Source organism: Cyanistes caeruleus, chromosome 9, assembly GCF_971803275.1.
Source record: "Cyanistes caeruleus chromosome 9, bCyaCae1.hap1.1, whole genome shotgun sequence".
Taxonomy (NCBI): Eukaryota; Metazoa; Chordata; class Aves; order Passeriformes; family Paridae; genus Cyanistes; species Cyanistes caeruleus.
In genome coordinates this window covers 20027357-20051428 of record NC_141709.1, presented here as the reverse complement: position 1 = coordinate 20051428, position 24072 = coordinate 20027357, and the positions used below count along the sequence as shown (strand labels likewise).

Sequence of the window (24072 nt, the reverse complement as noted above, 5' to 3'; positions counted from 1 at the left end):
TGCGAGCCTGCCCGCCGTCCCCTCACGGCAGCGCGGGGCGGGCCGGGGCTGGAGCGGGGCGGGGCTGGGGCGGAGCGGGGCCGGGGCCGGGGCCGGGGCGGAGCGGGGCCGGGGCCGGGGCGGAGCGGGGCCGGGGCCGGGGCGGAGCGGGGCCGGGGCGGAGCGGGGCCGGGGCGGAGCGGGGCCGTGGCCGGGGCGGAGCGGGGCCGGGGCCGGGGCCGGGGCGGAGCGGGGTCGGGGCGGAGCGGGGCCGGGGCCGGGGCGGAGCGGGCCGGCCGCGCCGCTCACCCGGCCGATCCGGGCTCTGGGCTGACGCCGCGGCTCCGCCAATCAGCTGCGTTTGGGCCGGGCCGGGCAACGCCCCCGGCGGCTCCCACAGGGACGGGCCGGAGCGGCCGCCGCCGCCGCGGGTGTCCGGGCTGAGTCAGCGCCCCCGCCCAAGATGAACATCATGGATTTCAATATGAAGAAGCTGGCGGCTGACGCGGGCACCTTCCTGAGCCGCGCCGTGCAGGTACGGACCATCCGCCCCTGCCAGGGCCTCTCCGGGACGGGGTTCTGCCGGGGCGGCCCCGGGCAGGGACGCCCCAGGCGGGATCGAGGCCGCGGGTGGCTCCGCCGGGCCGCCGCTGGGCCTGGTGCGGGGCGCTGGCCGGGGCGCTCGGCTCCGCCCCGGGGGCCGGGAGGGGCCGGGCCCGCCACGGGCTCCTGGCTCGGAGGGAGCCCCGGGCCCGGCTGTGCCGGCGGGGGCGAGGCCGAAGCGTTGGCCGGGCCGGGCTGCGATGAGCTGCTGCGAGGAGTCTCCTTCAGCCGGCCCCTTCGGCCGCGGGCTGGGCAGGCTCGCGGTTCGTCAGGCTGGCTGCACAGCAGCAGCCTCGGGGGGCTGGCGGGGGTGAGACAGCCCAAGGTCAGATGGGCAGAGAGGGGAGAAGGCGTCAGCACTGTGGGGGCACGAGGTGCGCATCAGCTGCCGGGAGATACGGCCGGACTTTGTGCATGCAAAGGACAAAGGTGTGTCTCTCCTGAAATAAGCACCTGGGTTTTACTGTCTGCTAGAAACGTATTCATATCGCTGCCTGATCCAGAAAAGTCGAGCTCTGATGTGGCACTTGAAAATCCGGTATGTGTCTGCTTAGACTGTTTGGTTTGTTTTACCTATAGTATCGTTTCTAAGCTTGTTTGATAGCCCATTGTTTCCATTTGGTCTTCCCCTTTCTTCGCAGTAAGGGCACTATAACTGTCTTTTGTTCTTTAGCGCTTGTCTTGAGCCGTAATCCCCTTTCCTAATATAATCAAACCTGAACAGATTTCCTGTATGAAGATGAGCATCCAAGCAGCGTATGGTAACCCGCTTCAGTTTCTTACGAGTTCTTGCTGGGTCACAGTCAGGTTTGGAACATGGTTAGCGTTGTTATCTGGTCTGATCAGTCTGATGTATTGCCTTAAATCTCAGTATTCAAGCAGAACCAATGATCAGCAGCACAGCAGAGCTCTGAAAATGCAAACTCGTCGAAAATATATTGTTGTTCAAATTTAAGTTAACTTAAAGCAGTCATTGTGGCTTCTCTTTGTGATGGAGGTATTTCCCTGTTTCCCCCACCACTCCTCTCTTCTTCCAGGTCTACCTGCTTTCCAGACTGACTCTTCCTTTCCAGCCTCCACTTTCTCCTTTCTCTTTTCTTGTTGGACAAGGGAAGAAAAGGAGATGCAGTTTCACCCTTGTGATGGGACCTTGTGATTTCATTTAAGTGAATATGTGAAATCTAACATTATGGTCTTCACTAAGCCATCTTCACACTGCTGAGAGAATTTATGGAAATTTTAATAGGAAATGTTAATGATTTTATATACAAACACTCTTTTCTGTAATTTAAAATTATATATTTTTATAATTAAATGTAATTTTTTTAAAAAAAGAACTATTTTTACTGTATTGTAAAGAATCTGTACAAAGTTTTTGAGAGCACCTGGCATAGTTTTAAAAGCCTTTTAAACAGTCGTAGTGGTAGTACATCCATGAATAAATTCCCTTCTTCCCTATACACCAGCTGAACTTTCTCATGATTGCAGTTTGCTTTTATGTAGAATTGCAAATGCCAGAAGCACTTATCAAGATGTGCACGCTATCCAAATTGGTTAATCTACATCTGACAAAAATGAAAATAAACATGGACAATGCAATTTACTTCTGTTGTATTCTGTTTCTTACTGGTCACCAAAGACCTTGTTAAGAATGAAATTGGACAGTCTGAGTGCTTCCAGTCCTGTGAAGTTCCTAATTGGTAAATTTTTAGTGACTTAATTATAAGCCAGATTCTCCTGAGAATGCCTGACTTTGAAAGGTGGGGCTGTCGAGGGATGAGATCATCATTGTTGTGAGGAATTAATGCTCTGAAGAGAGACAGGCAATACCCTCACTTCCGGCTTTGCTTGGTTCCCTGATGTGAAATGTGTAGCTTTTCCCTGTTTCAGATTGAAAAACAAACTGCCTGTGGATTAGTAAGACTTGGCATGAATTTTGTATCAAGTGAAATGAATTGTCTGATGGGTTTCTTTAGCTAACTGAAGTTATATTGTACTTCATAGTCACTGAAATCACAGCTTGGATGAGAACAGCAGAGGTCATCTTAGTGTTTCTGTAAGGCATAACAAGATATTTAAAGAGTTTATCAATCACTGGTTTGTCCTATTCTAAAAAGCAAAACACTCCCCACCCCCAAAAATATATAATTCACAACTTCCCAAGAGAGTTTGTTTTAGCTTTTAATCCTTGTCTTTAGAAGCTTCCTTTAATGTCTAATTATAATTTAAATCTTCTTACTGAAGTTTAAACTCCCTATTTTTGTCCTGTTTCCTTTGGACAGGATATTTTTTTATATTCAAGGTAGCTGTCATGGGAATCTGTTTTGTCTTCATGTTTTACACGAGGGTGGTTGGCAAACAATTGCAAAATATACAAGATTGAAGTACACTTTTACTTTTCTTTTATTACCTCTGGATTTTCATTTTGGTTAATGTTTTAAAGCACAATGTGGAAAATTGGACAAAACACTTCACGTGAGAATTCTCAATACCAAGTTTAGCAGAGGATTTCTTCATAATGTTATAAATTACCTTTAGCATCCTTGTTTGATTAACATCCTCGTGCTCCTTTTTTTACCTGACAGTATGGATGTGTTGATAAACTTAATAGCTTTCAAATTTGTCCTTAGATTTTTACTGATGACTGGGTAATGTTTATATATTTTAAAACATCATCTTCAGACTGATATAAGTGACGGTTTTAAATTTGTTCTGGAAAATTATTTCTATGAACTGAATATTTTTAACCTAACTTGCAGTTCACAGAAGAAAAGCTTGGTCAGGCAGAGAAGACTGAACTGGATGCTCATCTGGAGAACCTTCTCAGCAAAGCAGAATGCACTAAATTGTGGACAGAAAAAATAATGAAGCAAACAGAAGTCTTATTGCAGCCAAATCCAAGTAAGGTCTTTGTTTTCAACTTTTGAATTAATAGATATGCAATAAATATGTAAATATTTACTGCAATAGTTATTGCATAAGTAACGACTAAATACGGCAGTTTTAAAATTTGAAGGCTGCAGTTTTGCAAAGCACATTTTGAAGATCTGGTAAGAATTGGAGACACTGCCAATTGCTGGTACTTCCTGAACCTTTCAAATGGGGAAAACTTTATACAGAGCTTTTTAAACTGCTGTATTGGTTCCATACTCTGCTTAGTCTCAGATTGATTGGGTTTTTGAATTGTTTACTGTTTAATTGAATTTCCCATTCTAATTCCAGATATCTTGGATAGCTGTAAGAACTCTGAAGTTCTTCATGGGGTAGTGGCTCAAGAAACTTCATTACTATTTCATTATTTCACAATACAAATCAGCTTGAAGCAGGCAAGATGAACTAAAATACCTGTCTTTAACAATTCCATTACTAAAGAATTAGCACCCTACTTAAGCAATAGAAAAAACTGTCAAATATGATTTCATCATTGTTGAGTTTCTTACTGTAACAGTAATAGGAAAAAAAAACTGGCAGAAAAAATGAAGTTTTGTGGTGTGCTATTTTTTTTGTTTCTGAAATTACTGCTATGAGTAGTGATGTTGAGGAGATCAGTGTCAGACTCATCCTACTGTTGTACCAGAGTTTGGAGCTATAGGAATTTGTTTAATATATAGATCTAGATTTTAAGTCAAGACCAGGTGTCTAGTCCATGGGTGAGCTACTTCACTGAAAAAATCTAAACCTCCTTTAGGTTTGCTCAAATGATAATTTTACAAATCTGCAACCACCTCTGCACTGAAAACATAAATATTCTCCTTGTAGTGACATACTGAGCTAGGATTTATTAGTAAAGGTAAATCATAACTGCTAATACTTCTCTAATGCCAAGTAGATAAATTGTTTATTACAGAGATGTTTGAAGTATTACTTTGGAAGTGTGTTACATCTTTTAGTTCCATAAAAACAGTATTTAAAAAAAATAAAACAACTAATCATGTGGGAAGGATGCAGTAGAACTTGCAGAATATTCTAGCTCGAATTTCTACTTTTGTTTAGCCAGAGGAAATAGTTGTCATTTTTGTTCAATTCAGTATTTATAATATGTCTTGGACTTCTTCAGAAACCTGTAGGCTTTGAGTATTGAAGCACTGACTAGAGGCTAGTGGAAGTGTAAAGAGAAGTTTCAGTAGAAGGATGATATATGGTAGTATCTCAGTTCTGCTCACCAGTCCATTTTCTGACAGCTAAAAATACTCAGCACTGAGCAGTGATCTTTGTGAATGTAACTTCAGCTGTTTGTTGGCCTGTTTGGGAGAAGGCTCACATGCTGCAGGGAGCTGCTTTTAGTGATTGTTAGCGGAGTGACCCTGTCTGGGGGAGGAAAAATCACTTTCAGTCCCATTTATAATTGTACCTATAGATCAGACCCATGTAATAGTCTAATAGTTTAGATTTTTTTCCAGTTCTTTTGTGATTTAGTAAAAAATAAATATTATGTCTTGAGTAAAGAAAACAAATCACTTTTAATTATTTTTGGTTCACCCTTTTTGCCAAGGGAGTGCACTGGTACCCATAATTGTCTATCTTAGATTAATTTTTGTAACCTCCATGAGAGAGTAGTTATTTACTCCGCTGTTGAAAGTTGTCTAATTAACAAGTAGTATTAAAGTGGCAGGTTTGTTCAATGGAAAACTTTTTTGTGGTGGTCTGTACTATTATGGGCTGAAATTAGTTCATCCTGGCTGTATAAATAAAGCCAGCTAGGTGGGAAATGAAAGCAATTGGTCAGAGAAATGGGGTATTATATCTGATGAGTTTGCTTTTTGAATTACGGAGTCCCTGTTTAGGTGTGTGAGGCCTTTCCACCTAAGAAGCTCCCTGTGGTTTAGTATTATGATAGATGGGTATCATGTAAGCTTGACAAGTTTTCCTGAAAATTTTGTTGCTTAGACTAAGAAAATACAGGAACACGAAATGAAACATTTCTAATACCTTTTAATGTTTTTTTTTCAGAGTGTTTCAAGGGAGCATGGGGCATGGGAAAGATGAAATAATTTCTGAGGCTATCAAACTTTCAGAATATCTTCATAGGGAGCTTAGAGTAGTTGTTGAACTTAATTCCAACTGCTAATTGTAGTGAACAGTTTTGATCTTGTTTCTGGAGGGGGAACAGAAGACAGTTTGGCTTTTTAAGAAGTATTCTGTTATTGGTCTTACTGTGAAGACTTCTGATCAAAATTCTGAAAAGCTGTATAACTGTGCTAATGGAGAAGAGAAAAGTATAAATTTTCACTTTCTCAGGTGGCTCTAGGAAACACTTGAACATATCATGGCTAACATGGAACATGGTCAGTTTTTAAGAACAGGATCTCCAGCTCAGCATTGTTCATTTAATGTTTAGTTTAATAGCTGGATTTTGAAATTCTATTTTTGTGTTCCTTTTTCTTGTTTGTTTGTTTCTCTTTCTAACTTGTGATTTGAATGACAGTAATTATTTCAAATAAACATTTTTAGATGCCAGAATAGAAGAGTTTGTCTATGAGAAGCTGGACCGCAAAGCACCAAGTCGCATGAATAATCCAGAATTACTAGGCCAGTATATGATTGATGCTGGGAATGAATTTGGCCCAGGAACTGCCTATGGTAAGAAGTAAAAAAAAAAACATAGATAAAGGGGTTTTTTTAACAATATAAAATTATATTTCTTGTCTTCCTCTAGATAAAGCAGTTTAATGACATTTGTATCAGTTTAAGTTGACTTGCTGTATGTATAACTGAGCTTCAGGAGATGAGTGATGATGTTTTTGTCCAAATCTAGAAACAGAACTTGCAGTTGGAATGATATCCATCTTCATGGATGGATAGTTATCTTACCAGAACAACTACTTTTGGAGTTTAGTTTCCTTGTTAAAGGAACACATCTGCACATTTGACAGTATTTATTGATTTTTATTAGTTGTTTGGAGTGGAAATGTTACCTGAAATTGACTTCTGTAGTAAGAAACCTCTCTAACTGTACAGTATTCCTGCTTTTCTTAATATATAATATTTTGATAAGGAGTAGTGTGGAACAAAATCTAAATTTTCTTCTTTCTCTAGTAAATTTATATGCCTATGACAGGATGGCTGGGGGTATTACCTCTAATATTTTTACACTGCTGTTAATTTAAAAGTCTAATTCTAGTGTTCTCCTCAACTCTTAAAGATGTTGATACAAATTCAGCTGTTAATTTAATTTAAACAACTGAAAAATGCAGGTGTCTGTATATATTATGGTATGCAAAGTCTTTACTCTCTTCAATTCTTTCTTCAAAATTACTGTGGGAGGGAAAACTTTTTTTCTGTGAAGAATAATTTCCTTATATCTTTTATATCTGATGTTCCTTTTCAAAAAGGGAAAATCCAATTAAATAAAAGTAAATGTTTTATGGAATTCTTATGCCAAAATCAATAATGGCAAGCTTTGTTCCTCTTACTTCCACATGATTTTATGTATCTGTGGCCTTTCTTCTGATCATCAGCCTCAAGTCTTGCTTTTTAACATCTAACAGAGTTGTTCTTAGAGGCACACTGTCCCTTAAGTTGCAGAATTTTTTGAATTCAGGCAAATAAGATAAAATGTTAGCATATAGATACACTGTTAGGGTTTCAGGTGGTGTCATGAAGTCTTATTCTCTGAACACTATGTCCTTTCTAACCAAGCAGTGTCAGGCTATTGAAATTCCCTTTTATACACTAATTTCAGTTTCAATACTTAACTTGCAACTAAATTTCAAAATATTGCTCAATTTGTGGATAAATGCATATTTAGAAGTTTGAATAGGTGGGGCTGAGGAGAAGCACATTATTTTTCCATATCTTAATTAGCTTTTTCCTTGCTACCAGCTACTCCTGTCTTAAGAATGTTGTCTAGGAGAGGAAGTTGTTGGATTAAAATAAGTAGGTATGATATCCAGTTCTGAAATAGATGCTCTCTATGGAGTTGCCATAATTAGCTCCATTTTTAGAATGTGGTCTCATTGAAATCTTGCCTTGACCTGTGATTGTTTGTAATAAAAGTGGTTTTGCTTGTTGTTTGTGTGGTAATTGATTTTGGTGTGGGATTTTTGTTTGTTTTTATGTTGAGGTTTTTTGATGTTTAGTTTTGGGTTTGGAGTGGGCTTTTTTGGGGAGGGTTTGAGTTTTTTGCACATTATTTTCTTTCTTTTGGAGGCCTTTTTCATGGCACTGGATTGTTTTTCAAACTGCTGGCCTAAACTTCCCTGACTGTAGCAATCTGTTTTGTTAACCCCCTGCCTGAACAATATGATTAACATATTTTTTCCTTTGCAGGAAATGCACTCATTAAATGTGGAGAAACACAAAAGCGAATTGGGGCAGCAGACAGAGAACTAATTCAAACTTCTGCTATAAACTTTCTCACTCCCCTAAGGAACTTTATTGAAGGAGACTACAAAACTATTACTGTAAGCTGAATTGTACATTTTTTCAGAATTTCACACCAACTGTAGCTGTCAGTCTTGAAAATGTAGTAGTAGATAATGGTGTATTATTACTTTCCTCAAGGTAACAGAAAAATTCAAGTAAAATTTGTGCATTTGGAGTGTTTTCTGGTTTTTTGCTGAGGTAAAAGCAAAATAATGATGAAAACATTTGTTTGGTACCTATAGTTCTATGGGAAGTATGCATACTGAGTATAAACTGTGTGAGAATAAGTAGGATCTAGTTCTGTCTCTCTTCAACTGAAGAACTTTTTTTTACGTGTTACTTCATTAAAAGCATTTCCAAGTAGACAGTCTTTTGCTTTTGAGTGTGTTTACCCATTCTCACAAACTAACCCAACTCACTTTCAGAAAGAACGTAAACTGTTACAAAATAAAAGACTGGATCTGGATGCTGCAAAAACCAGACTGAAGAAGGCAAAAGTTGCAGAAGCTCGGGCTGCAGTAAGTAGAGGTTTTTTTTTTCAGTTGGTCCATAATTATCAGACTAATTGATTCATATTTATCAACTTGACTGCTTGGTTATGTTTCCAGTCCTAGCTTCTTACCCTGGTTGTTTTTCTAGATACTTTTGTAAGAAGTGCGTTAGTGGAACACAAGGAAACAGAAGTGAATTACTGGTCAAGGTGTTAGTCTTCTACTTTTAAATATTCCATCAAGCTGAGCTTACTTATCCTCTTCTTGTTTTATCGTAATGAGCCTATACTGTCAAAAAATAATTGATATAACTTCCCAGTATGAGTGTAAATACAAATACTTGAATTCCTACAAATGTTGAAGTATGTGTATGATTGCTTTCAACTGATGAACCTATCTATACTTAATTTTTCTACTTCAAAAAGATTTGTGGTTTCTCTTTATGTATTGCTTGCTATTTTACACCACCAGAGGTGAGACTCTTCAACTTACATGACAACCATTATGACTCCCTCAAAAAATGCTTATTCAAGGAGATTAAGTAGGAAAAAAAGATTACTGCTTCCTAAACTCTTAAAATGCTCTCAAGGAAGGAATGGACTGTTTGTAGTATGTAGTTTCATCAGGATAGATTTACAGTATTTTCATAGCTATCTTTTTGACTGCATTCCTAAAGGTTTGGCAGCTAATAATGATGGACTGAGAAGTGATTTTTCCTAAAGGGATTAATGCAGTAAGGGTCATGCAAATAAAGAAATCCAGACAATTTAAATACACAGGGACAGTGTACATACAGGAGAGGCAGGAGAAGGACTGTCAAATTTTGCTGGCTTTTCCAAATGGGCATTTGTCCTCAAAGGTCTTAGAGACATCATCTTGAGCTTTGAAGTGGGTTGTATCTTTGGGATCATGATCCATCTGAAAACTAACATAATCTCTACCTGACAGTTCTGCTTTTGTGTGTCAGTCCATGTCATGCACACTGTCCCTCTGTATTTAAACCATCTGTACATTTAAGTCTATGCATGCATTTTTCCTTACATAAATTCTATGCAAAACAAGTCCCTTCTCTATTTGTCAAGCTTTCTTAATTTGTAAGACTAACAGTGGAGAACAGAGAAGGGTTTTGATCAGCCAGTACTACAGTTTAGAAGCAATGGATAGAGGAGCATTGGATAGTAAACTATTCCTTTCCTTGACTTTATTCAGAGTTAAGTTTTAAAAAATAAAAGGGTTTTTATTATTAGCTTCCTTTGTGGTGTGGCAGGCATGTACCTTACTTTATAAAGCAGTGAAAAGACCATAAGGAGTTGTTCCCCTTGAGCCTAGTATTAAAACTGTGTGTGTGTGTCTATATATATATATATAAAAACCTGAAGTTTTAATTCCATCACCAGTGCAGTCGTTCAGAGCTTGGTGCCAATTGCTGCTACTGCTTGATCCTAAGTATTCATACAGCAAGTATGCTGTTTTATGCACAAGTAACTTAGTGCTGGAAGAGCATGAAACTCTAAACCTTTTCACTATTTTGCCTATACTTTAAGTTTAATTATGTTTTGACAACAATGTGCATGTTTAAGAAGTATCAGATTGTAGAATGGCTGCAGAAATAACAAAATTGCAGTTCCTCATCCTCTGCAACATAGAAGTGAGAACTAACCTGGATGTAGGTGTGATGCAAATAGGTCATATTCTGCTGGCTCTCTTATTTATAGAGGAAGAAACCTAACAAACAGGGCTGGACTGTTAGGTTAGTGAACTGCATTGAGCTATGATGCAAATTTTTATGCTTTACCATTTTCTGTGACAGGTCAAAGTGCTAAATTTTATCTACATGTGATTACATATTTTTATAACTGGGAAAAAAAGTTTGAAAATTACTTGTTCCATGCTTACTGTACAACTGAAACAGCTTAGTTCAGTGTTTAAAATCCAAATCTAAACTGTTTTGTTTATCTGTATTCACTTCACAGTCTTGGTTAGCTTAAACTTGCAGTGCTTTGTGCTGATAATCTATTTACCTGCTATATTCACAGTGTTGTAACTTGCTTTTGTTTTTTATCTGTACACTTAAGCAACTAAACACCTCTCAGCCTGAAGAGAATAACATTATGGTAAATGTCTCTTACATGCTCAACTTGCTGCATGTAAAATGGCTAAAGGTTTGTTGGCCTCCTGTGTTCATTCATTTTCCTGTCAAATGTTTCCTCTTGCTATCCAGCTAATTTTGGTCTTGTTTCAGATGTTTTCCATTTTAAAATGGATTGGTGTAATGCACTAAATACACTTATGTCAGTACAGCATTGGATGTTATTTTAATCACATTATTTCTGATAATTTGAAATATACAGTATTATATTCTAATTTCTGTGATTTTTAGGAATGTAAACTTAGGATACAAATGAGTTATTTTTTCACTTCTGAAATTATTTTTAGCTTTTGGAGGAAAGGAATGATTTCGTTTTTCTATCTTTTTAGTATGTGTACAAGTGAATTACGTGAAACAGCCAGGAGTATGTAGAAATTTTTCCCTTCAAGCAATGTGTAAGAACTGCTGCTGAATAATGTCACAGAAGTTTAGCCATTAACTTAGAGTACAATATATCCTAAACTTGTTGCAAGGACTCCCTATTGCAGCTGATTCTAGCACCATAGTTGTGAAAGCACCTGAAAAAGGGATTAATTAGTTTTGTGCAGTGTTGACTCTGCTGTCCAGCCTGTTCTGATTGGGGTTTGGATCTGCACAGCATATTGGGTCTCATCTCAATTTAGTTTTCCAAATTTCTCAGCTGTGATCAGATAAAAAAGGAGCAAATTTGTTTGTTACAGTTTGCTCCTGCAACCTTTATACACATTTCTTCCTACTCCTGGTTGTGTCATCTTACAATGGCAGAAGATGAAGGTTAAAAAAGAACCACATTGCAAGAGGGAATTGAAAGAGCAAGCTGAAGTAATTAACTTCTAGACTAAATCCCTTGCTGTTCTGTGATTTTGCTGTGCTGCTTGCTACTACTCTAATACTCAATTTGAAATACCTCTGTACCATTTTTAATTAAATTTAGCTTTCAGTCAAAGTGCTTGTGAAATAGAAAACTAGTAACGAAATTAGCAAGAGAAAGCATTCATCTGTTTCAATGTAAAAACGAGAATAGTTTTCCATTATTATAACACATTTAGGTAACTTAAATTCCTCCTAAGGTAATTTAGTTTGCCTGATTCATATTGTTTTTTTAAGTAGTTATGTCTTGCGTTGTAATAGCTTGTTTTAAGTAGATTATTGTAATATATGAATTCTACCAGTCACACTCTCTTCAGTATCTAACTTGTTTCGTAGATGTAATGCTATCCATATTCATAATAGATTCATTGTACATCAAGGGCTTTGGGCAACTGACTTGTAGCACTCAAATCCCTGTGAATTTCTGAGGATAGGAAAGTACTTAAAAGCCAAAGTGTGATTACATACTGTAATAGAGTACCACCAATGTCTAAGTTTGTATGTTTTTATTTTTTCCTCCCCCACTCTTAATGCTGACTAGATATGGGCTGAGGAAGTGACAAAAGTAAGTAATTTAAAAATTGTGAAATTCTGAAATTGTAACTTGTGCTGGTCTAGTGTAATAAAGGATATTACACGTTGTTGATTTCAGGCTGATGCTGGCAGCCTGATGCATTACATCAGAATGCACTGGGCCCCTCCAGGGCCTTTCAGATTTCAGCAGCAAAGCAATGCCTGGGGCTTGTTTATAGTAAGCTGTTTCTGGCTGTCACTTAATACCAGTACCATATGATTCTCATGGGACAAGAAACAATAGACATCTACAGGACTTCTCTCAAAATTTACTGGTATGGTATCCTGTTAAGAATGAGCTTATTTGAAAATTTTCAGAAACATTTGGGTCTAGTAATCTAAACTTTCCTGAAAACACGGATCTTCAAGTTTTGCCCAGAACATGGAGCACCTTGCCTTTCTCCCCAGTGTCACTAGACCTTCAGCAGCTTAAGTTAGGGGGTAGGCACATCTGAAAACTGCATCTGCCCTGAGAGCTGGTTTGTAAGCTTAACATCAGGCTTGGGATGGGTGTTGCAGCCTTCTCTGTCATGCCATCCCTTGCCCAGGGACAAACTCAGAGGACCTAATGGAATGTTAGGCAGCAGCTGCTGCGGTGCCTTGAGAAGGGCTGTTTGTCAGGCTCACTGGCTCTGACAAACCAGTATTGGCAACAGGCTGTGAGGGGGTTGCTGACAGGGAGGGAGGGATTTCTTAGTGGATTTCTGTAAAGGAGGGATAATTAAAATTATGTCAATAGAAGGAGAGCAGGGACTTTGGAGTATGGTTTTTAATGGGCAACTAGCTAGGCAGGTGTGGGAGGTGTAGGGAGAAGCTGGGATATGCAGCTTCAAGTGAGATCTTTGGAGTTGTGGGAGTTGCTCTTCCAACTTTCTGTGAGTTATGGTGCACACAGGTGAGGATGACTGTGAGTTCAGAGGGAAGGAGGCAGGCATTTAAAGTGAAAGGAAGATGAAGTCAACTTTGATCCCAAAGTTTGAGAATTATTTATTTAATTAAGTAAAGTAACATTTTGAAGTAGGAAACCTGTCTGCTGGTCCTATATTGAAGAAAAAAATGGCAGGGAAAGAATACTGCTATAATGAAGACTCATCTTGAAGCTATTGACATTTCAGACACAAGGAGAAGCAATTTTAAGGATAGTGAAATTTAACAGATTGTGTCTTGGAAAGAAGAAGTACTACAAAGTGCTTAACTGTAGCATAAAGAAGACAAAAAACTTTAGCTCTTGTAATAAATTATGTAATTCAAAGTCCCCTTTTTTATTTAGTATATAAATAGCAGAGACTATTGAGAAGAAACGACAACATTATGTACAACCAATGGAGCAGTAATCCATTCACATTTCTAAAGGCATGTGACACATTTCTAATGTGTCCTTCTGAGTTTGAGAGTTGGAGAAGGAAATTCATAAATGTTTTCAATTTAAATATAAGCTTCCCAGCTAAGATTACAGACCATCCTGTCATCTCTGGCTCAATTACAGTGGGGTTTTTTTTTGAGTTAGAATAAAATATGTTCATGGTGGCAATGACAAACTTTTGCTTCCTCTAACGCTGCATTTCAGAAGGAATATTAAATACTAAGCACAGCTATATATCCACTACCAGTGTTTTACTAAAAGCGTGTGTAGTAAAACATTAGGGAGGTGATTTGATTTCATGTGCTTGTATGCGTGTTGTCCCTTCACTGGAGGATTGCACAGTATTTCTAAGAGGTACTGTACTCCTGTGTGAAATCTGGGGAGATTATTTACATATGAATACTCAGATTCAAAACTTGGGGTCATATTCGGTAGTTTCAGAGCAAGTACCATTTTGAGGAATCTTCATGAGACGTACCTAGTGAGGCCTTTTAATGGTCCTAAAACACAATACAACTGCAGCTGAGAAATCTAATCTTGTCTTCTTGATCTCTTCACTGTTCAGAAACAAAGGTGATCAAGCCAAAGTCAGCAGACTTGCCAAAGTCAGCAGGTTTTCACCTTTACCCCCAGGTGCAGAGTAGATATGTTGTCCTGCTACTGTTCACCTAGCAGTACTGAAAATAGGGATGGGCAAAACTGATTCAAGACATCACATAATTCAGTTCATGTAAATCTCTATAAAACCAGTACATTGGGCTTTTGTAAATATATTTTAAGGCACTGTGTACTGGGTAAGTTAATATGTGTTACCACATTACCTTATTTTCCTTTTCTTACAGAAAGTAGTTGTTTTGCTAGAACATTGTTGAAACAAATGTAATTATTCTGATGGCTATGTCCCTTTCTTATAAGTTCCTATTCTCTTCTGTTTACTTACCTGACAGGGAGACAGAAACACATTAGCAACTGCTGACTTCACAGAAGCAAGAGACAAAACTATTTCTCTCCAGATAAATGATTTACTTATTGCTTTGATGGGTTTTTAAAAGAAAATTACGATGTTGCTTTTCTTCCCCTCTTGGCTATCAGATTAGCTTTCTTGTCTGTTTGTTCTTATGTTTTCTCTCCAAGACTGACAGATGGATTTCAGTGATAGTAATTTAAATTTAATCAGAAAATTCCAAGCAAAGATTCTTTCCTCAACAAACTTTGAAGACTTGATTAGTTTGGAACTTGATACAAACACTTTATCTCAGTTTTGAGTAAGAAGCACAGTTTTCTTTAGGTACTTCTTCCCTGTTTAATTACAGTGTAAGCCCTTCCAGCTGCAGCAACTTCAGATGGAAAAACATTTCTTAGGTGACTATCATTCTTCTGTGCTCTTTTCTGAGGTTCCATGTGACTTTTCATACTGATTAACATTAGCTGCATGCAAGAACAGAATATTTGCGAACACATAAATTGCTTTTGAAACCAGTGTTTTACTGGTATCACCTCATTAATTTTCCTGAAAATATATTTCCTCCTTTGTTGAGAATAGTAATTGCTGCATCTTGGACTTAATGTAGATTTTTGCCCTTGGGTTTGTTTTTAGAAACAAGGCACTAAATGAGTATAAGCATTGAGGCAAAGTAATCCAGATTCTAGGCTGAGGACATTCTGTCTTGGAACAATGAATCTTAGAGCACATATTCTCTTTATATGTGTTTAGTGTCCTTTTTTATTCCCCCCCCTCCAAAGTACTGTAATTTTGGCTGTGCTAGATTGAAGTATTTTAAAACTAGTGTAACACTGATAACTTAGTTAACAATTTTTGAGAACTATATGTAACAGGGAATAGATTTGAGTTATTGAAATACGAAATTTGTATGACATCATTTTAAAGAAATTTTACTTTAATTGTAACACCAAGTGTTTGAACATTTTCTATAGTTCAGATTTATTAATTTTCAAAGACTTCTTGATTACAAGCTCTAGAAATACTTGTTGTAGTTTGGTGGCCAGTATAAGGCCTTAAATTATGAGACATCCTGGTAAAATTTCACATCAAAGATTTATGTACAGCTGTTTGCTGTGCAGTTTCCTGGCAAAAGTAATATGAGATTTACCCTGAATTATTTCATCAGAGACCTATTAAGTTGATGTATAGAAAAAAATTACATTATTCTTGGCTGCCACTGGGTATGCTCACCAAACTGCCAATCTGCCTGGTGCAGATGTGGTTGTGCCAGTGAGCACTTTGTTTCTTATTGGGAGAGGTGGGGTAATGCTGCTGGCAAAGAAATGCCTTTCTTTTGCACATGTAGTGGGTGTCTGATAATAAAGCTGCTTGCTGTGTACACAGGGCCTCAACATTTCTGAACCCAGAATGCAATTACTGCCTTTGCCTGGTGAATATCTGCAAAGAAAAATCCCATTTCAAATACCTAAGCTTGTGATTCGTGCATTTGTATGAGGAGTTGTGCATCAAGTGGGACTGTTGCAGTGGGCAGGTGTAGCACAGAGCACTGTACCAGTACCTGACCTGCATTCTTATTTCTAGTCTGAACAGGAAGTGCGAATTACTCAGAGTGAATTTGACCGTCAAGCAGAGATTACCAGACTGCTGCTGGAAGGAATCAGCAGCACACATGTGAGTACCCAAAAGGTGTTGAGGGGGAAAGTCAATATCAGGGCACCTTCTGAAAATAGCTGCAGTAAACTATTTGGGAACTCTGGTCTATGAGTTTCACTTCCGTGCATTAAAGCATCAAACTACAAGGGCTGTTTTTTTAAAAAATTCTAATTTAATATTCACTGAATTTAACTTTGCTTTCCCATTAACCTGCAGAACGTAGAAGCTTTTATTTTCATTCTTTATACCCAGCTTCCCATTCAGCAGATCATTTGAGTGTTGAAACCACAAAAATGTTTACTCAAGTATGTGAATTTCTGTGACATTTTATCCTGTTTACCTGGTAAATCCAGGTCCTCTGCCTATCTGGTGTTTATCCCTAAGTGCCAGTATTGGCATTAGCACCTGACAAGGTGCCTACTCTTTCTAGTGCAGAAAGATTAACTTACAGACTAAACTCTTGAATTCTTTGCTGTATTACAGGCACATCATCTCCGCTGCCTGAATGACTTTGTCGAAGCTCAGATGACCTATTATGCACAGTGTTACCAATATATGCTGGATCTCCAGAAACAACTTGGAAGGTAGTAATACTGCATAAACTGCAAGAAAAAGCTCAGTTTTTAATAAATGCTTATGAATAGTATAAAAACTTACACTGATATAACAGTGGTGGACACACAGGCATGCTGGACTGAAAGGAAATGTATCTGTTCTCAGGTAATTAATATGTAATTACCCAGTGCAACTACTACCCTAAGCCTACACACAACACTAATGCTTTTTGAGAGTTGTTTTTACTGAGATTTTATATATTGTGTAATTGAGAAATGTGAGCTCTTGGTAACATCAATGTGACAAAAAGGAATTTCTAGAGATTTATTTATAATCATTTAGTTGTCTTATGCTTCATGCTACTGAACTACTATGCAATGTGGGAAAAGTTTTTATACTTCCTATAAATTATGTTGCTTCTTAATTCACTACAGATCATTATCTGATTTTCTGATGAAACCCTGTTCTCCACTCTTAACTGAGTTGCCAGCATAGATATCATATAGGGAGAAATCTACTTCATCCTGTCTATTATCCAGAGCACACACAGTAGAATGAACAAGTTTGTCCTGTTTTTCTGTTTCATGGGTTTAGCATTTTTAAAGTAAGAGAAGAAACTGCCGTTAGTTTGTGCTCTTAATCCTTTATGTGTGATTGGTGGAAATGCAGCGAGATGTACATACTTACACTTCATAAAGTTTCTCTATTCTAATTCTTCAGAAGTCACCCTTTCTTAGTGTTACACAGATCATGTTATTTACATGAGTGCACGCACTGAGGAATTGTCTGTGCTTAGAAGTTTACTGTAGTGCCTGTTGTAGGTAACTGTCTCTGAGGTATCTCTGTTTATGTTTTCCCTGACGAGGAAGTAAAAACAAAAGTGTTCTTGAGTCTTATCCTTTTCCTGACTTGCAACTTCCTGTGGCATTTGATTTCCTCAGTTTGTTTAAACGTGTGGTTTAAAGACTTTACTAAACTGTAGTTTAAAGTATTTAAAACCTCAGTCTAAAAAAAAGCTACGTCTTTAAAGTTACATCCCAATTTAATACATTCCAGATATTCAACTATAAAATATCTACAAATGTATACAAATAAATACAAGTTGTGGAATTGAAAGCTTGAAAACAAATATTTACGGTACTAAGAGAAAGCAACTTTTAAATTAGAAATTAAGTGAAATATATTTACACAACTATTTTGGGAGGATATTTTTAATATAACAGAAGGCCTTAAACATTATTTATCCCTTATTCTAAGGAAGAACATGTTCCTTTTTAAATTCTGCTTTAGGATGTATAGCTTGTCCCAGAACTGCTGTTTTCGTTTAAAATTTGTGTAAATTCCTACTAGGTATAAAAACAAGTGGATTTGAAGAAAATAGTGCCTTTAGGAAAACAGAAAGATGTTTCTTTATGTGGCTGTGATCTGATTAGTATTTTTAATAAAATTACTATGATTGGTACAAGACCAAAAGCATGGAAACTGCAAAATTCTAAATGCCTCTAACAGTGAAATGAAGTTTCTCTGCCAACATGGATTAAAATAGTTGTGGTATTAAATCTTGGGTGTGTCTTTCCTTCCTTGTGCAAGGAAATCCCACTGAAGTATAACAGAGGGGGACAGGGTCTCAGGTTGTGCTCCTTGCTTTGGAAGTGTCTCCATTTATAGGGATGTGGTGTGTAGCACTTGAGTTAAATAAGCAGATGAGTAGGGTTTGTGTTCTGTGCCCGAGGTAATGTGGGCACATGCAGACCAAAGAAACAACTTGGGGAGCTCAGCTAGATTTGGGTTGTGTCTGCCAGCGCTGTGTTGGTTAACACATAGTGCTGAGTTACACAGCTTTTCACACATCTGAGAACGGTATTGCGCAATATTCTCATGTAAGAGCCAAGAACTGTGAAGGACTCAGTTTTGTTTTGACGTTGTTGATGGACCAGAGGCGTTCAGCCTCTAAGTGACATCAGTTTGTTACTTGAAACAGAAACCTGCTTCTCTGAGGAGATGCATATTATGTTTTACCTGGGTCAGAATCTAGGGCATAAACCCCTTCCCTGTTCCTAAGCTGAGCACTGTTCTTCCTGATATACCCTCCAGAGGCAGCTGTAAAGAAGGTGTGGGGAAAACTTGTACTCAGTTCTCTTTATATAAATAGACATGTTTTTATGGATGTTTCTCTTCAAGGCAGCACCAGCTGCTTATCTCTGTACAGCTTCCCCTCCTGTGAGGCTAGATTGATTCTTTAAATCAAATCTCCCTTTATTCTTACTTTCAGTCCCTCAGAATGAACTAAACAAATTGGTTTCAAATATTCTGGTGCTCTGGCTGCTTTTTTTTCTTCCTGATAACTGGTAACTGCTTTTGCTCTGAAGTTTCTCAGCTTCCCTGACAGACAAATGTAAGCTGTGGCATAATTTTTTTTTCAGATTATCTCTTACTAATATCTTACTCTGCAAGCTGTGAAACTCCTGTTGCTCAAGCATTCAGAATAAAAAAAACCCTGAACCAGACAACCTCTGTATAGCTAAAGCCTTCCAGTAAAATGCCTTACATATGGCTTTGCAAAAGGAATGAGACTTAATGTCCCACTGATTGACAGAGTGGTTATAAAGTTTTGGCTTTCTGTTCCACTGACTATACAAACCAGTGACCCTTTGAACTGCACAGAATGACTTGCAGGTAATTACTGTGTTAACTGAGAACAGGTTTAGCAGTATATTAAACAGTCATTTAGCAATATTGAGAAACAGCTGATTGTCATTTAAAATTAAATCCCTCTGGTTGAATGCCAACTAATCAAGTAATAAATACATCATGAAGCACAGCTGAGCTATACCTACAGAAACCTGGGGTCTGGTTTTGGCTCTTTATTCTGTTTGTTTGATTTGTTCAGGCAACATGATGAACTAGTTTAAAAAACTAATCTAACAAATAGAAAAAAAAATGGTGGAGTTGCAGTCTGTTCTTGGTAAGTTGAACCAGCTCTTTATGATCAAGTGGAGTCAAGGTATGCTAAGAGAAGGAAGTGGGACTTCCTCCTTTGCAGAGTAGTAAGCTGCTACCTAAATTCAGAACAATTTCCTGAAAGTCTTCCCAATTTTTACATGCAATTTGTTCTGTCAAGGGGCTAGTGCTGTCCTTCACATTACACTGCTGCTCTTTCCTTTCAGTGACATACAATTGTGACTGCAAGGTGAACATGTTTAAACATGTTAACTGTGGAAAGTTAGCATCTTCCTGATTTTTTTGTTAGTTCAGATTGTTGAATCAAAAGCAGCAGATTTCTAGATCTGACTCAAATTATAGAGTATGAGCTTTTGTGCACAAAAAAGGGGTACAGGAGTGGGTCCACCCTGTTTGGTGGTACTGAGCATTTACCAGTTTAAGTATAGTGTGAGCCGGGAACCTGTGCAGGGCTGCTGCAGCTGTTACAGATATGGGCTGCATTAGTTCCACTATTTATTGTCACATGAACAAAAAAGTTAGTTGCTGCATTGATAGGTTTAGTTTTTACCTGCATCAGCTCCCTAAAACGACTCCTCATACGATCATATGAGCACTAGTAATGCTGCAGACATGGTGATGGGAATATACTGATCTGGATTTATGTGGGTAGAGTTGCCACTGAACTGCACCTTCAGAAAGAATGTGACTGGGGAGCAGAGGTGGGAAGGGATGAGATGAGGTTATTTTCTGGTGGGTTTATATGTGTGGTATGGATAGATCTTCCTTATGTTAAAAGAGTGGGCAAACAAAAGGAGGGGGAGGTAATATGCTTGTATCCCAGATGTTCATGAAAAGGTATCCATGTAGAAGGACTGATGAGGGAAGTTACATGTGGGAATTCACTGGTCAAAAGAATGGAAGGAAATGCAACTACAGTTCCAGGTCATCATGACTTAGTCTACCTCCTAGATGCTGGCCCTTTCTTACTGCATCAGCTCTGCCACTTTTTGAAACCTCTGTTGACCTACTCTTAAAGTAGTATCCAGATGGATGTTAGGACCAAGTAAGGCAGCAGAGGGACAAGAAATAGTTATATCAGCTACTAAATAAATGAGTTTAGCCTGCCACAGAACTGCATCCCAGCATGTAGGGCAGAGTGCCATGAGGCATTCTCAGAGTTCGTCATTGCTGGTCCATTCTTCCTACTCCACTGCCCCAAAATGTCTTGTTGTTTTGCTCTCCTTTTTGCTCCTTCCATTTTTCGGTCATGCTATTCTGTGCTTTCCCTTCTATCTGCTCTGTCACTCATAACAGTTTTTTGTGACTGAGCTCATTAGCTAAGTAGGAGATTATACACTTTTTTTCCCCCTGTTTTTCAGTCAGGTTAATGAGTTTAATTGACTTCATGGGAGGGTCTGGCAAGCACTACAGCTGGCACTGAGAAAGTAGCAGCCTGACCTAGAAATGAGGAGCTTAGGTTGATATATTCATTTTTAGTGTAAAAAATACATTTTGTTTCACAGCATGAAGGTAGCTGAATCAATGAACTGATTTAGATTACAAAAATAGTTGTGTGGTTTTTCTTGCTTTCAGAGAGAGGCTGTGGTTTTAAGTTGTATTATATTTCCCTGATCTGGTTCGTCAGCACAATCTTTTGTGTAACCACATAATTGAGGAATGAGCAGGAGGAGGTGGAGGCTACTTTTCCTGGCAGAGCTGTCAAAAGAAATGTTTATCAAAGTACAGTCTGAATTAAGTTTGACCAACAGGGCTTTCTTGGTTTTGCCTTTTTTTAAGAGACAAATGCCCAGGCTTTTTTAAGGTGGCAGTATTTCTTTAAAATTATGTTGATTTGATTTATGCTACTTATCAGGAACAAGTATCTTTATTTGTGTTATACAACTCTCAGTGCTGTTCTCATACTGCTATCTGCTGGTGTTTATTGCTGATAAAAATAAGAATGCTAATTTAGGCATGGGAGCACGTATGCCATGTAATGGCATATGTAATGTCCTGTGCAAAACAGATTCACTCAGAAGTATTTTTTTTTTCTCTCACAGCTTTCCATCTACTTTCCTCTCTAACAACAATCAGTCTTCCACAACTCCTGTGCAGAGTGTTTCTACTCCCGCAGTCTTGGCCTCAGCCTCTGCTTCATTGCCTTCAGTAAGCAATTCAATTGTTGCTTCAGGCCTCAGTGAACTGAGGTCATCAAGTGGCAGCAGAAAAGCAAGAGTTCTCTATGATTATGATGCTGCAAACAGCAGTGAATTATCTCTACTTGCAGATGAGGTAAGAGTTTTCTATGTACCTTGATCATTTGAAAATAAAATGGGAATGCTTGTGAGTAGTCAGTTAAGATGTGCTATATCAAAAAGTCTGTGTAGCTGATTTTTTAAAATTAAATTTCAATAGTACCCTTGAAGCATTGTCCTCTACCTGTACATCCTAATATCCTGGAGTGAGAGTCAGTATCTATGACACCATCTTAGCTTGTGAGAGCATTTGCTAGACAGTCAAGATGCAGTTCTGCAGTCTTTTTTTTGCCACACCTTTAGCACTGTTATCAATGTCATTAATCTTTCAAATACTGAATATTGCAATTTGGGAAGAATATGAAAATACAACTACTTCTTGCTTTGATGGTGAAGGTTGTGCTGTGTTTATTCCTGTTCCAGTTCAGTTGTAGTCATAAGTCAGAGAGTGTACAAAGTAGATGGAGATAGATGATGTAGCACAGTGCTGGAACAGAGTTCCACCTGGTAATGATGCTGAAGAAGAAATTAAAAAAAATTAGGATTTTTTGGTTTTTAAATGTGCATTACTTCAGTATTTTTATTTGACTTTTTTCTTATCTAGATAGTGACTTAGATAGAAACTGTGGGCTTAGATTTTTTGTGGAGATGTAGCAGATCAACACCATCTGTCTTTCTATCATGCACTCCACAGAAGTTTCTTTTAGGTTGCCTGTTAAGGCTGAGGGTGGATACACAAGATTTAAAGATAAAACATAATAGAAAAAAACCCAGTAATTAATAGAATTTCAACAGAAAAAAGGGAGTTCAAAATATGATACTGTGTCTATTCTTTTCCATGGACCAGTGAAGTAATTTTTATGAGCATTAGATTATGTTCCATGGATGGTCATATGAAATGCTCTGTTTAACCTGCTTAATCTCAATTCCAAGACACTGGGAATCACACGATAGAATGTAACTCTCTTCCTTGCAAACAAAGTTTATAATAACGTGTTTCTCTTTTTGTAGGTGATAACAGTGTACAGTATCCCTGGCATGGATTCAGACTGGCTGATGGGTGAAAGGGGAAATCAGAAAGGCAAAGTGCCTATTACTTATTTAGAACTGCTGAACTAAATGGTTGGCCTAAATAGAGACTGTCAATTATGGCAACACCATATTTATATACAATTAACGTTACGTAAGCAGGTTTATGTGTCTTCCATGTTATTGTCTTGAGGGACAAATACCAGCCATTAAAAACTGGCTTTTCTGCCAGCATGGTTGCACGGTCAATACTCTATTCAAACTTAATGTGTTTAAAGCTTTTACTTCATGTGCCAAGAACGTTTCCTACGGATTTGTTTCTACTGAAGTTTTCACTAATACAAGCTTCTACTTTTGAGTAATCTAGATTGAAAGCAGGAGGTACTGTTTTCTACTGAAATTTTTCATTAATGGCAAAGCTTTTCTTCACATAAAATAAACTTATTGTGAACTGATGCATGTGTAATGCATATTATTTGAATAACCAAAACCAAACATGAAACATAAACCACGTGGTTCTGTTCCCATCATGTGTGGAGCTCAGATGTGCTGAGGCACACGTGGCTTCTGCTGAGTGTCTTGTGCATTTAGTCACCTCTGAAAACTTAGGCAAGTTCCTAGTATGCTGAGATTTTAAGCTGCACCTAGGTGGATTGACACAAAGTAGGGACATGCATTCTGACTTGTTTTTAACCTTGCCTTGCATTTTTTCCTTTAATTGCTTTCCAGAAAAGAGTCTAATTCAGCTTGATTAGTAATTATAAAAATTCTTTCAACTGCAAATCAGCCTTTATGTTAAATTAAGCACTGCATTTTGCTAACCAAATATGCACTGTCTCCCTACATTTAAGTAGTTGTATAGATGAGCATACAATTGTTCAGATTATAGGTTGTAATGAAATTCTGAATCCCAAATTCTTATGCAACAGTTTGTCATGTTCTAATTGGATTCAATTAGTTTTAGGCATTTCGCTGTGCAAGAGAATCTCCTTTTAATGCAGGAAGGAAAAAATATTTTGATTCTAAAGATAGCTTTATCGAAGGTAGTATTATTTGTAAATAAAATAACATTTTCCTAAACACTGCACCTTTAGTGTTTTATAAGCAGCAGATTTTTAAGGCTGTAGAAAGATTTTAAAAGTGTAGTTGAGGGGAATCTTCTTTTCTTTTTTTTCTCTTAGTTTCAGTATATTTAGTTAATTGGGTTGGACTTATAGAAGGAAACTCTGTCCCTGGAGAAGGAAATTATTCTCCTTGCACATGATACAACATTACCAGAAGTCCACTCTAGCTCTCAGGGA

At 38.2% G+C, this 24072-nt stretch overlaps 1 protein-coding gene across 6 annotated transcripts; it reads left to right on the top strand.

Moving 5' to 3' along the window:
* The first annotated feature begins 258 nt into the window (after positions 1–258).
* Positions 259–23226, top strand: SH3GLB1 (SH3 domain containing GRB2 like, endophilin B1). 6 transcript variants are annotated; one of them, XM_086841546.1, is made up of 12 exons: positions 390–514; positions 1057–1120; positions 3342–3483; positions 6034–6162; positions 7852–7985; positions 8373–8465; positions 10514–10600; positions 11978–12001; positions 15918–16007; positions 16473–16573; positions 21548–21779; positions 22754–23226. In XM_086841546.1, the coding sequence occupies exons 3-12, from the start codon at positions 3447–3449 to the stop codon at positions 22859–22861; spliced, it is 1035 nt and encodes a 344-aa protein (XP_086697672.1). In that variant the 5' UTR covers positions 390–514; positions 1057–1120; positions 3342–3446; the 3' UTR covers positions 22862–23226. The 6 variants fall into 6 exon arrangements, with proteins under 6 accessions (XP_086697671.1, XP_086697673.1, XP_086697668.1 ...); XM_086841542.1 differs by lacking the exon at positions 1057–1120 and having other exon boundaries at positions 300–514; positions 10514–10552; XM_086841541.1 differs by lacking the exon at positions 1057–1120 and having other exon boundaries at positions 300–514.
* The last annotated feature ends 846 nt before the right edge of the window (positions 23227–24072 follow it).

Excerpts from the sequence above, each read along its gene's own strand:
- SH3GLB1 (XM_086841541.1), top strand. The coding sequence starts at position 443 with ATGAACATCATGGATTTCAATATGAAGAAGCTGGCGGCTGACGCGGGC. Across the intron at positions 8,466-10,513 it reads TTGCAGAAGCTCGGGCTGCA|CAACTAAACACCTCTCAGCC; the intron begins GTAAGTAGAGGT and ends TGTACACTTAAG. Across the intron at positions 16,008-16,472 it reads AAGGAATCAGCAGCACACAT|GCACATCATCTCCGCTGCCT; the intron begins GTGAGTACCCAA and ends GCTGTATTACAG.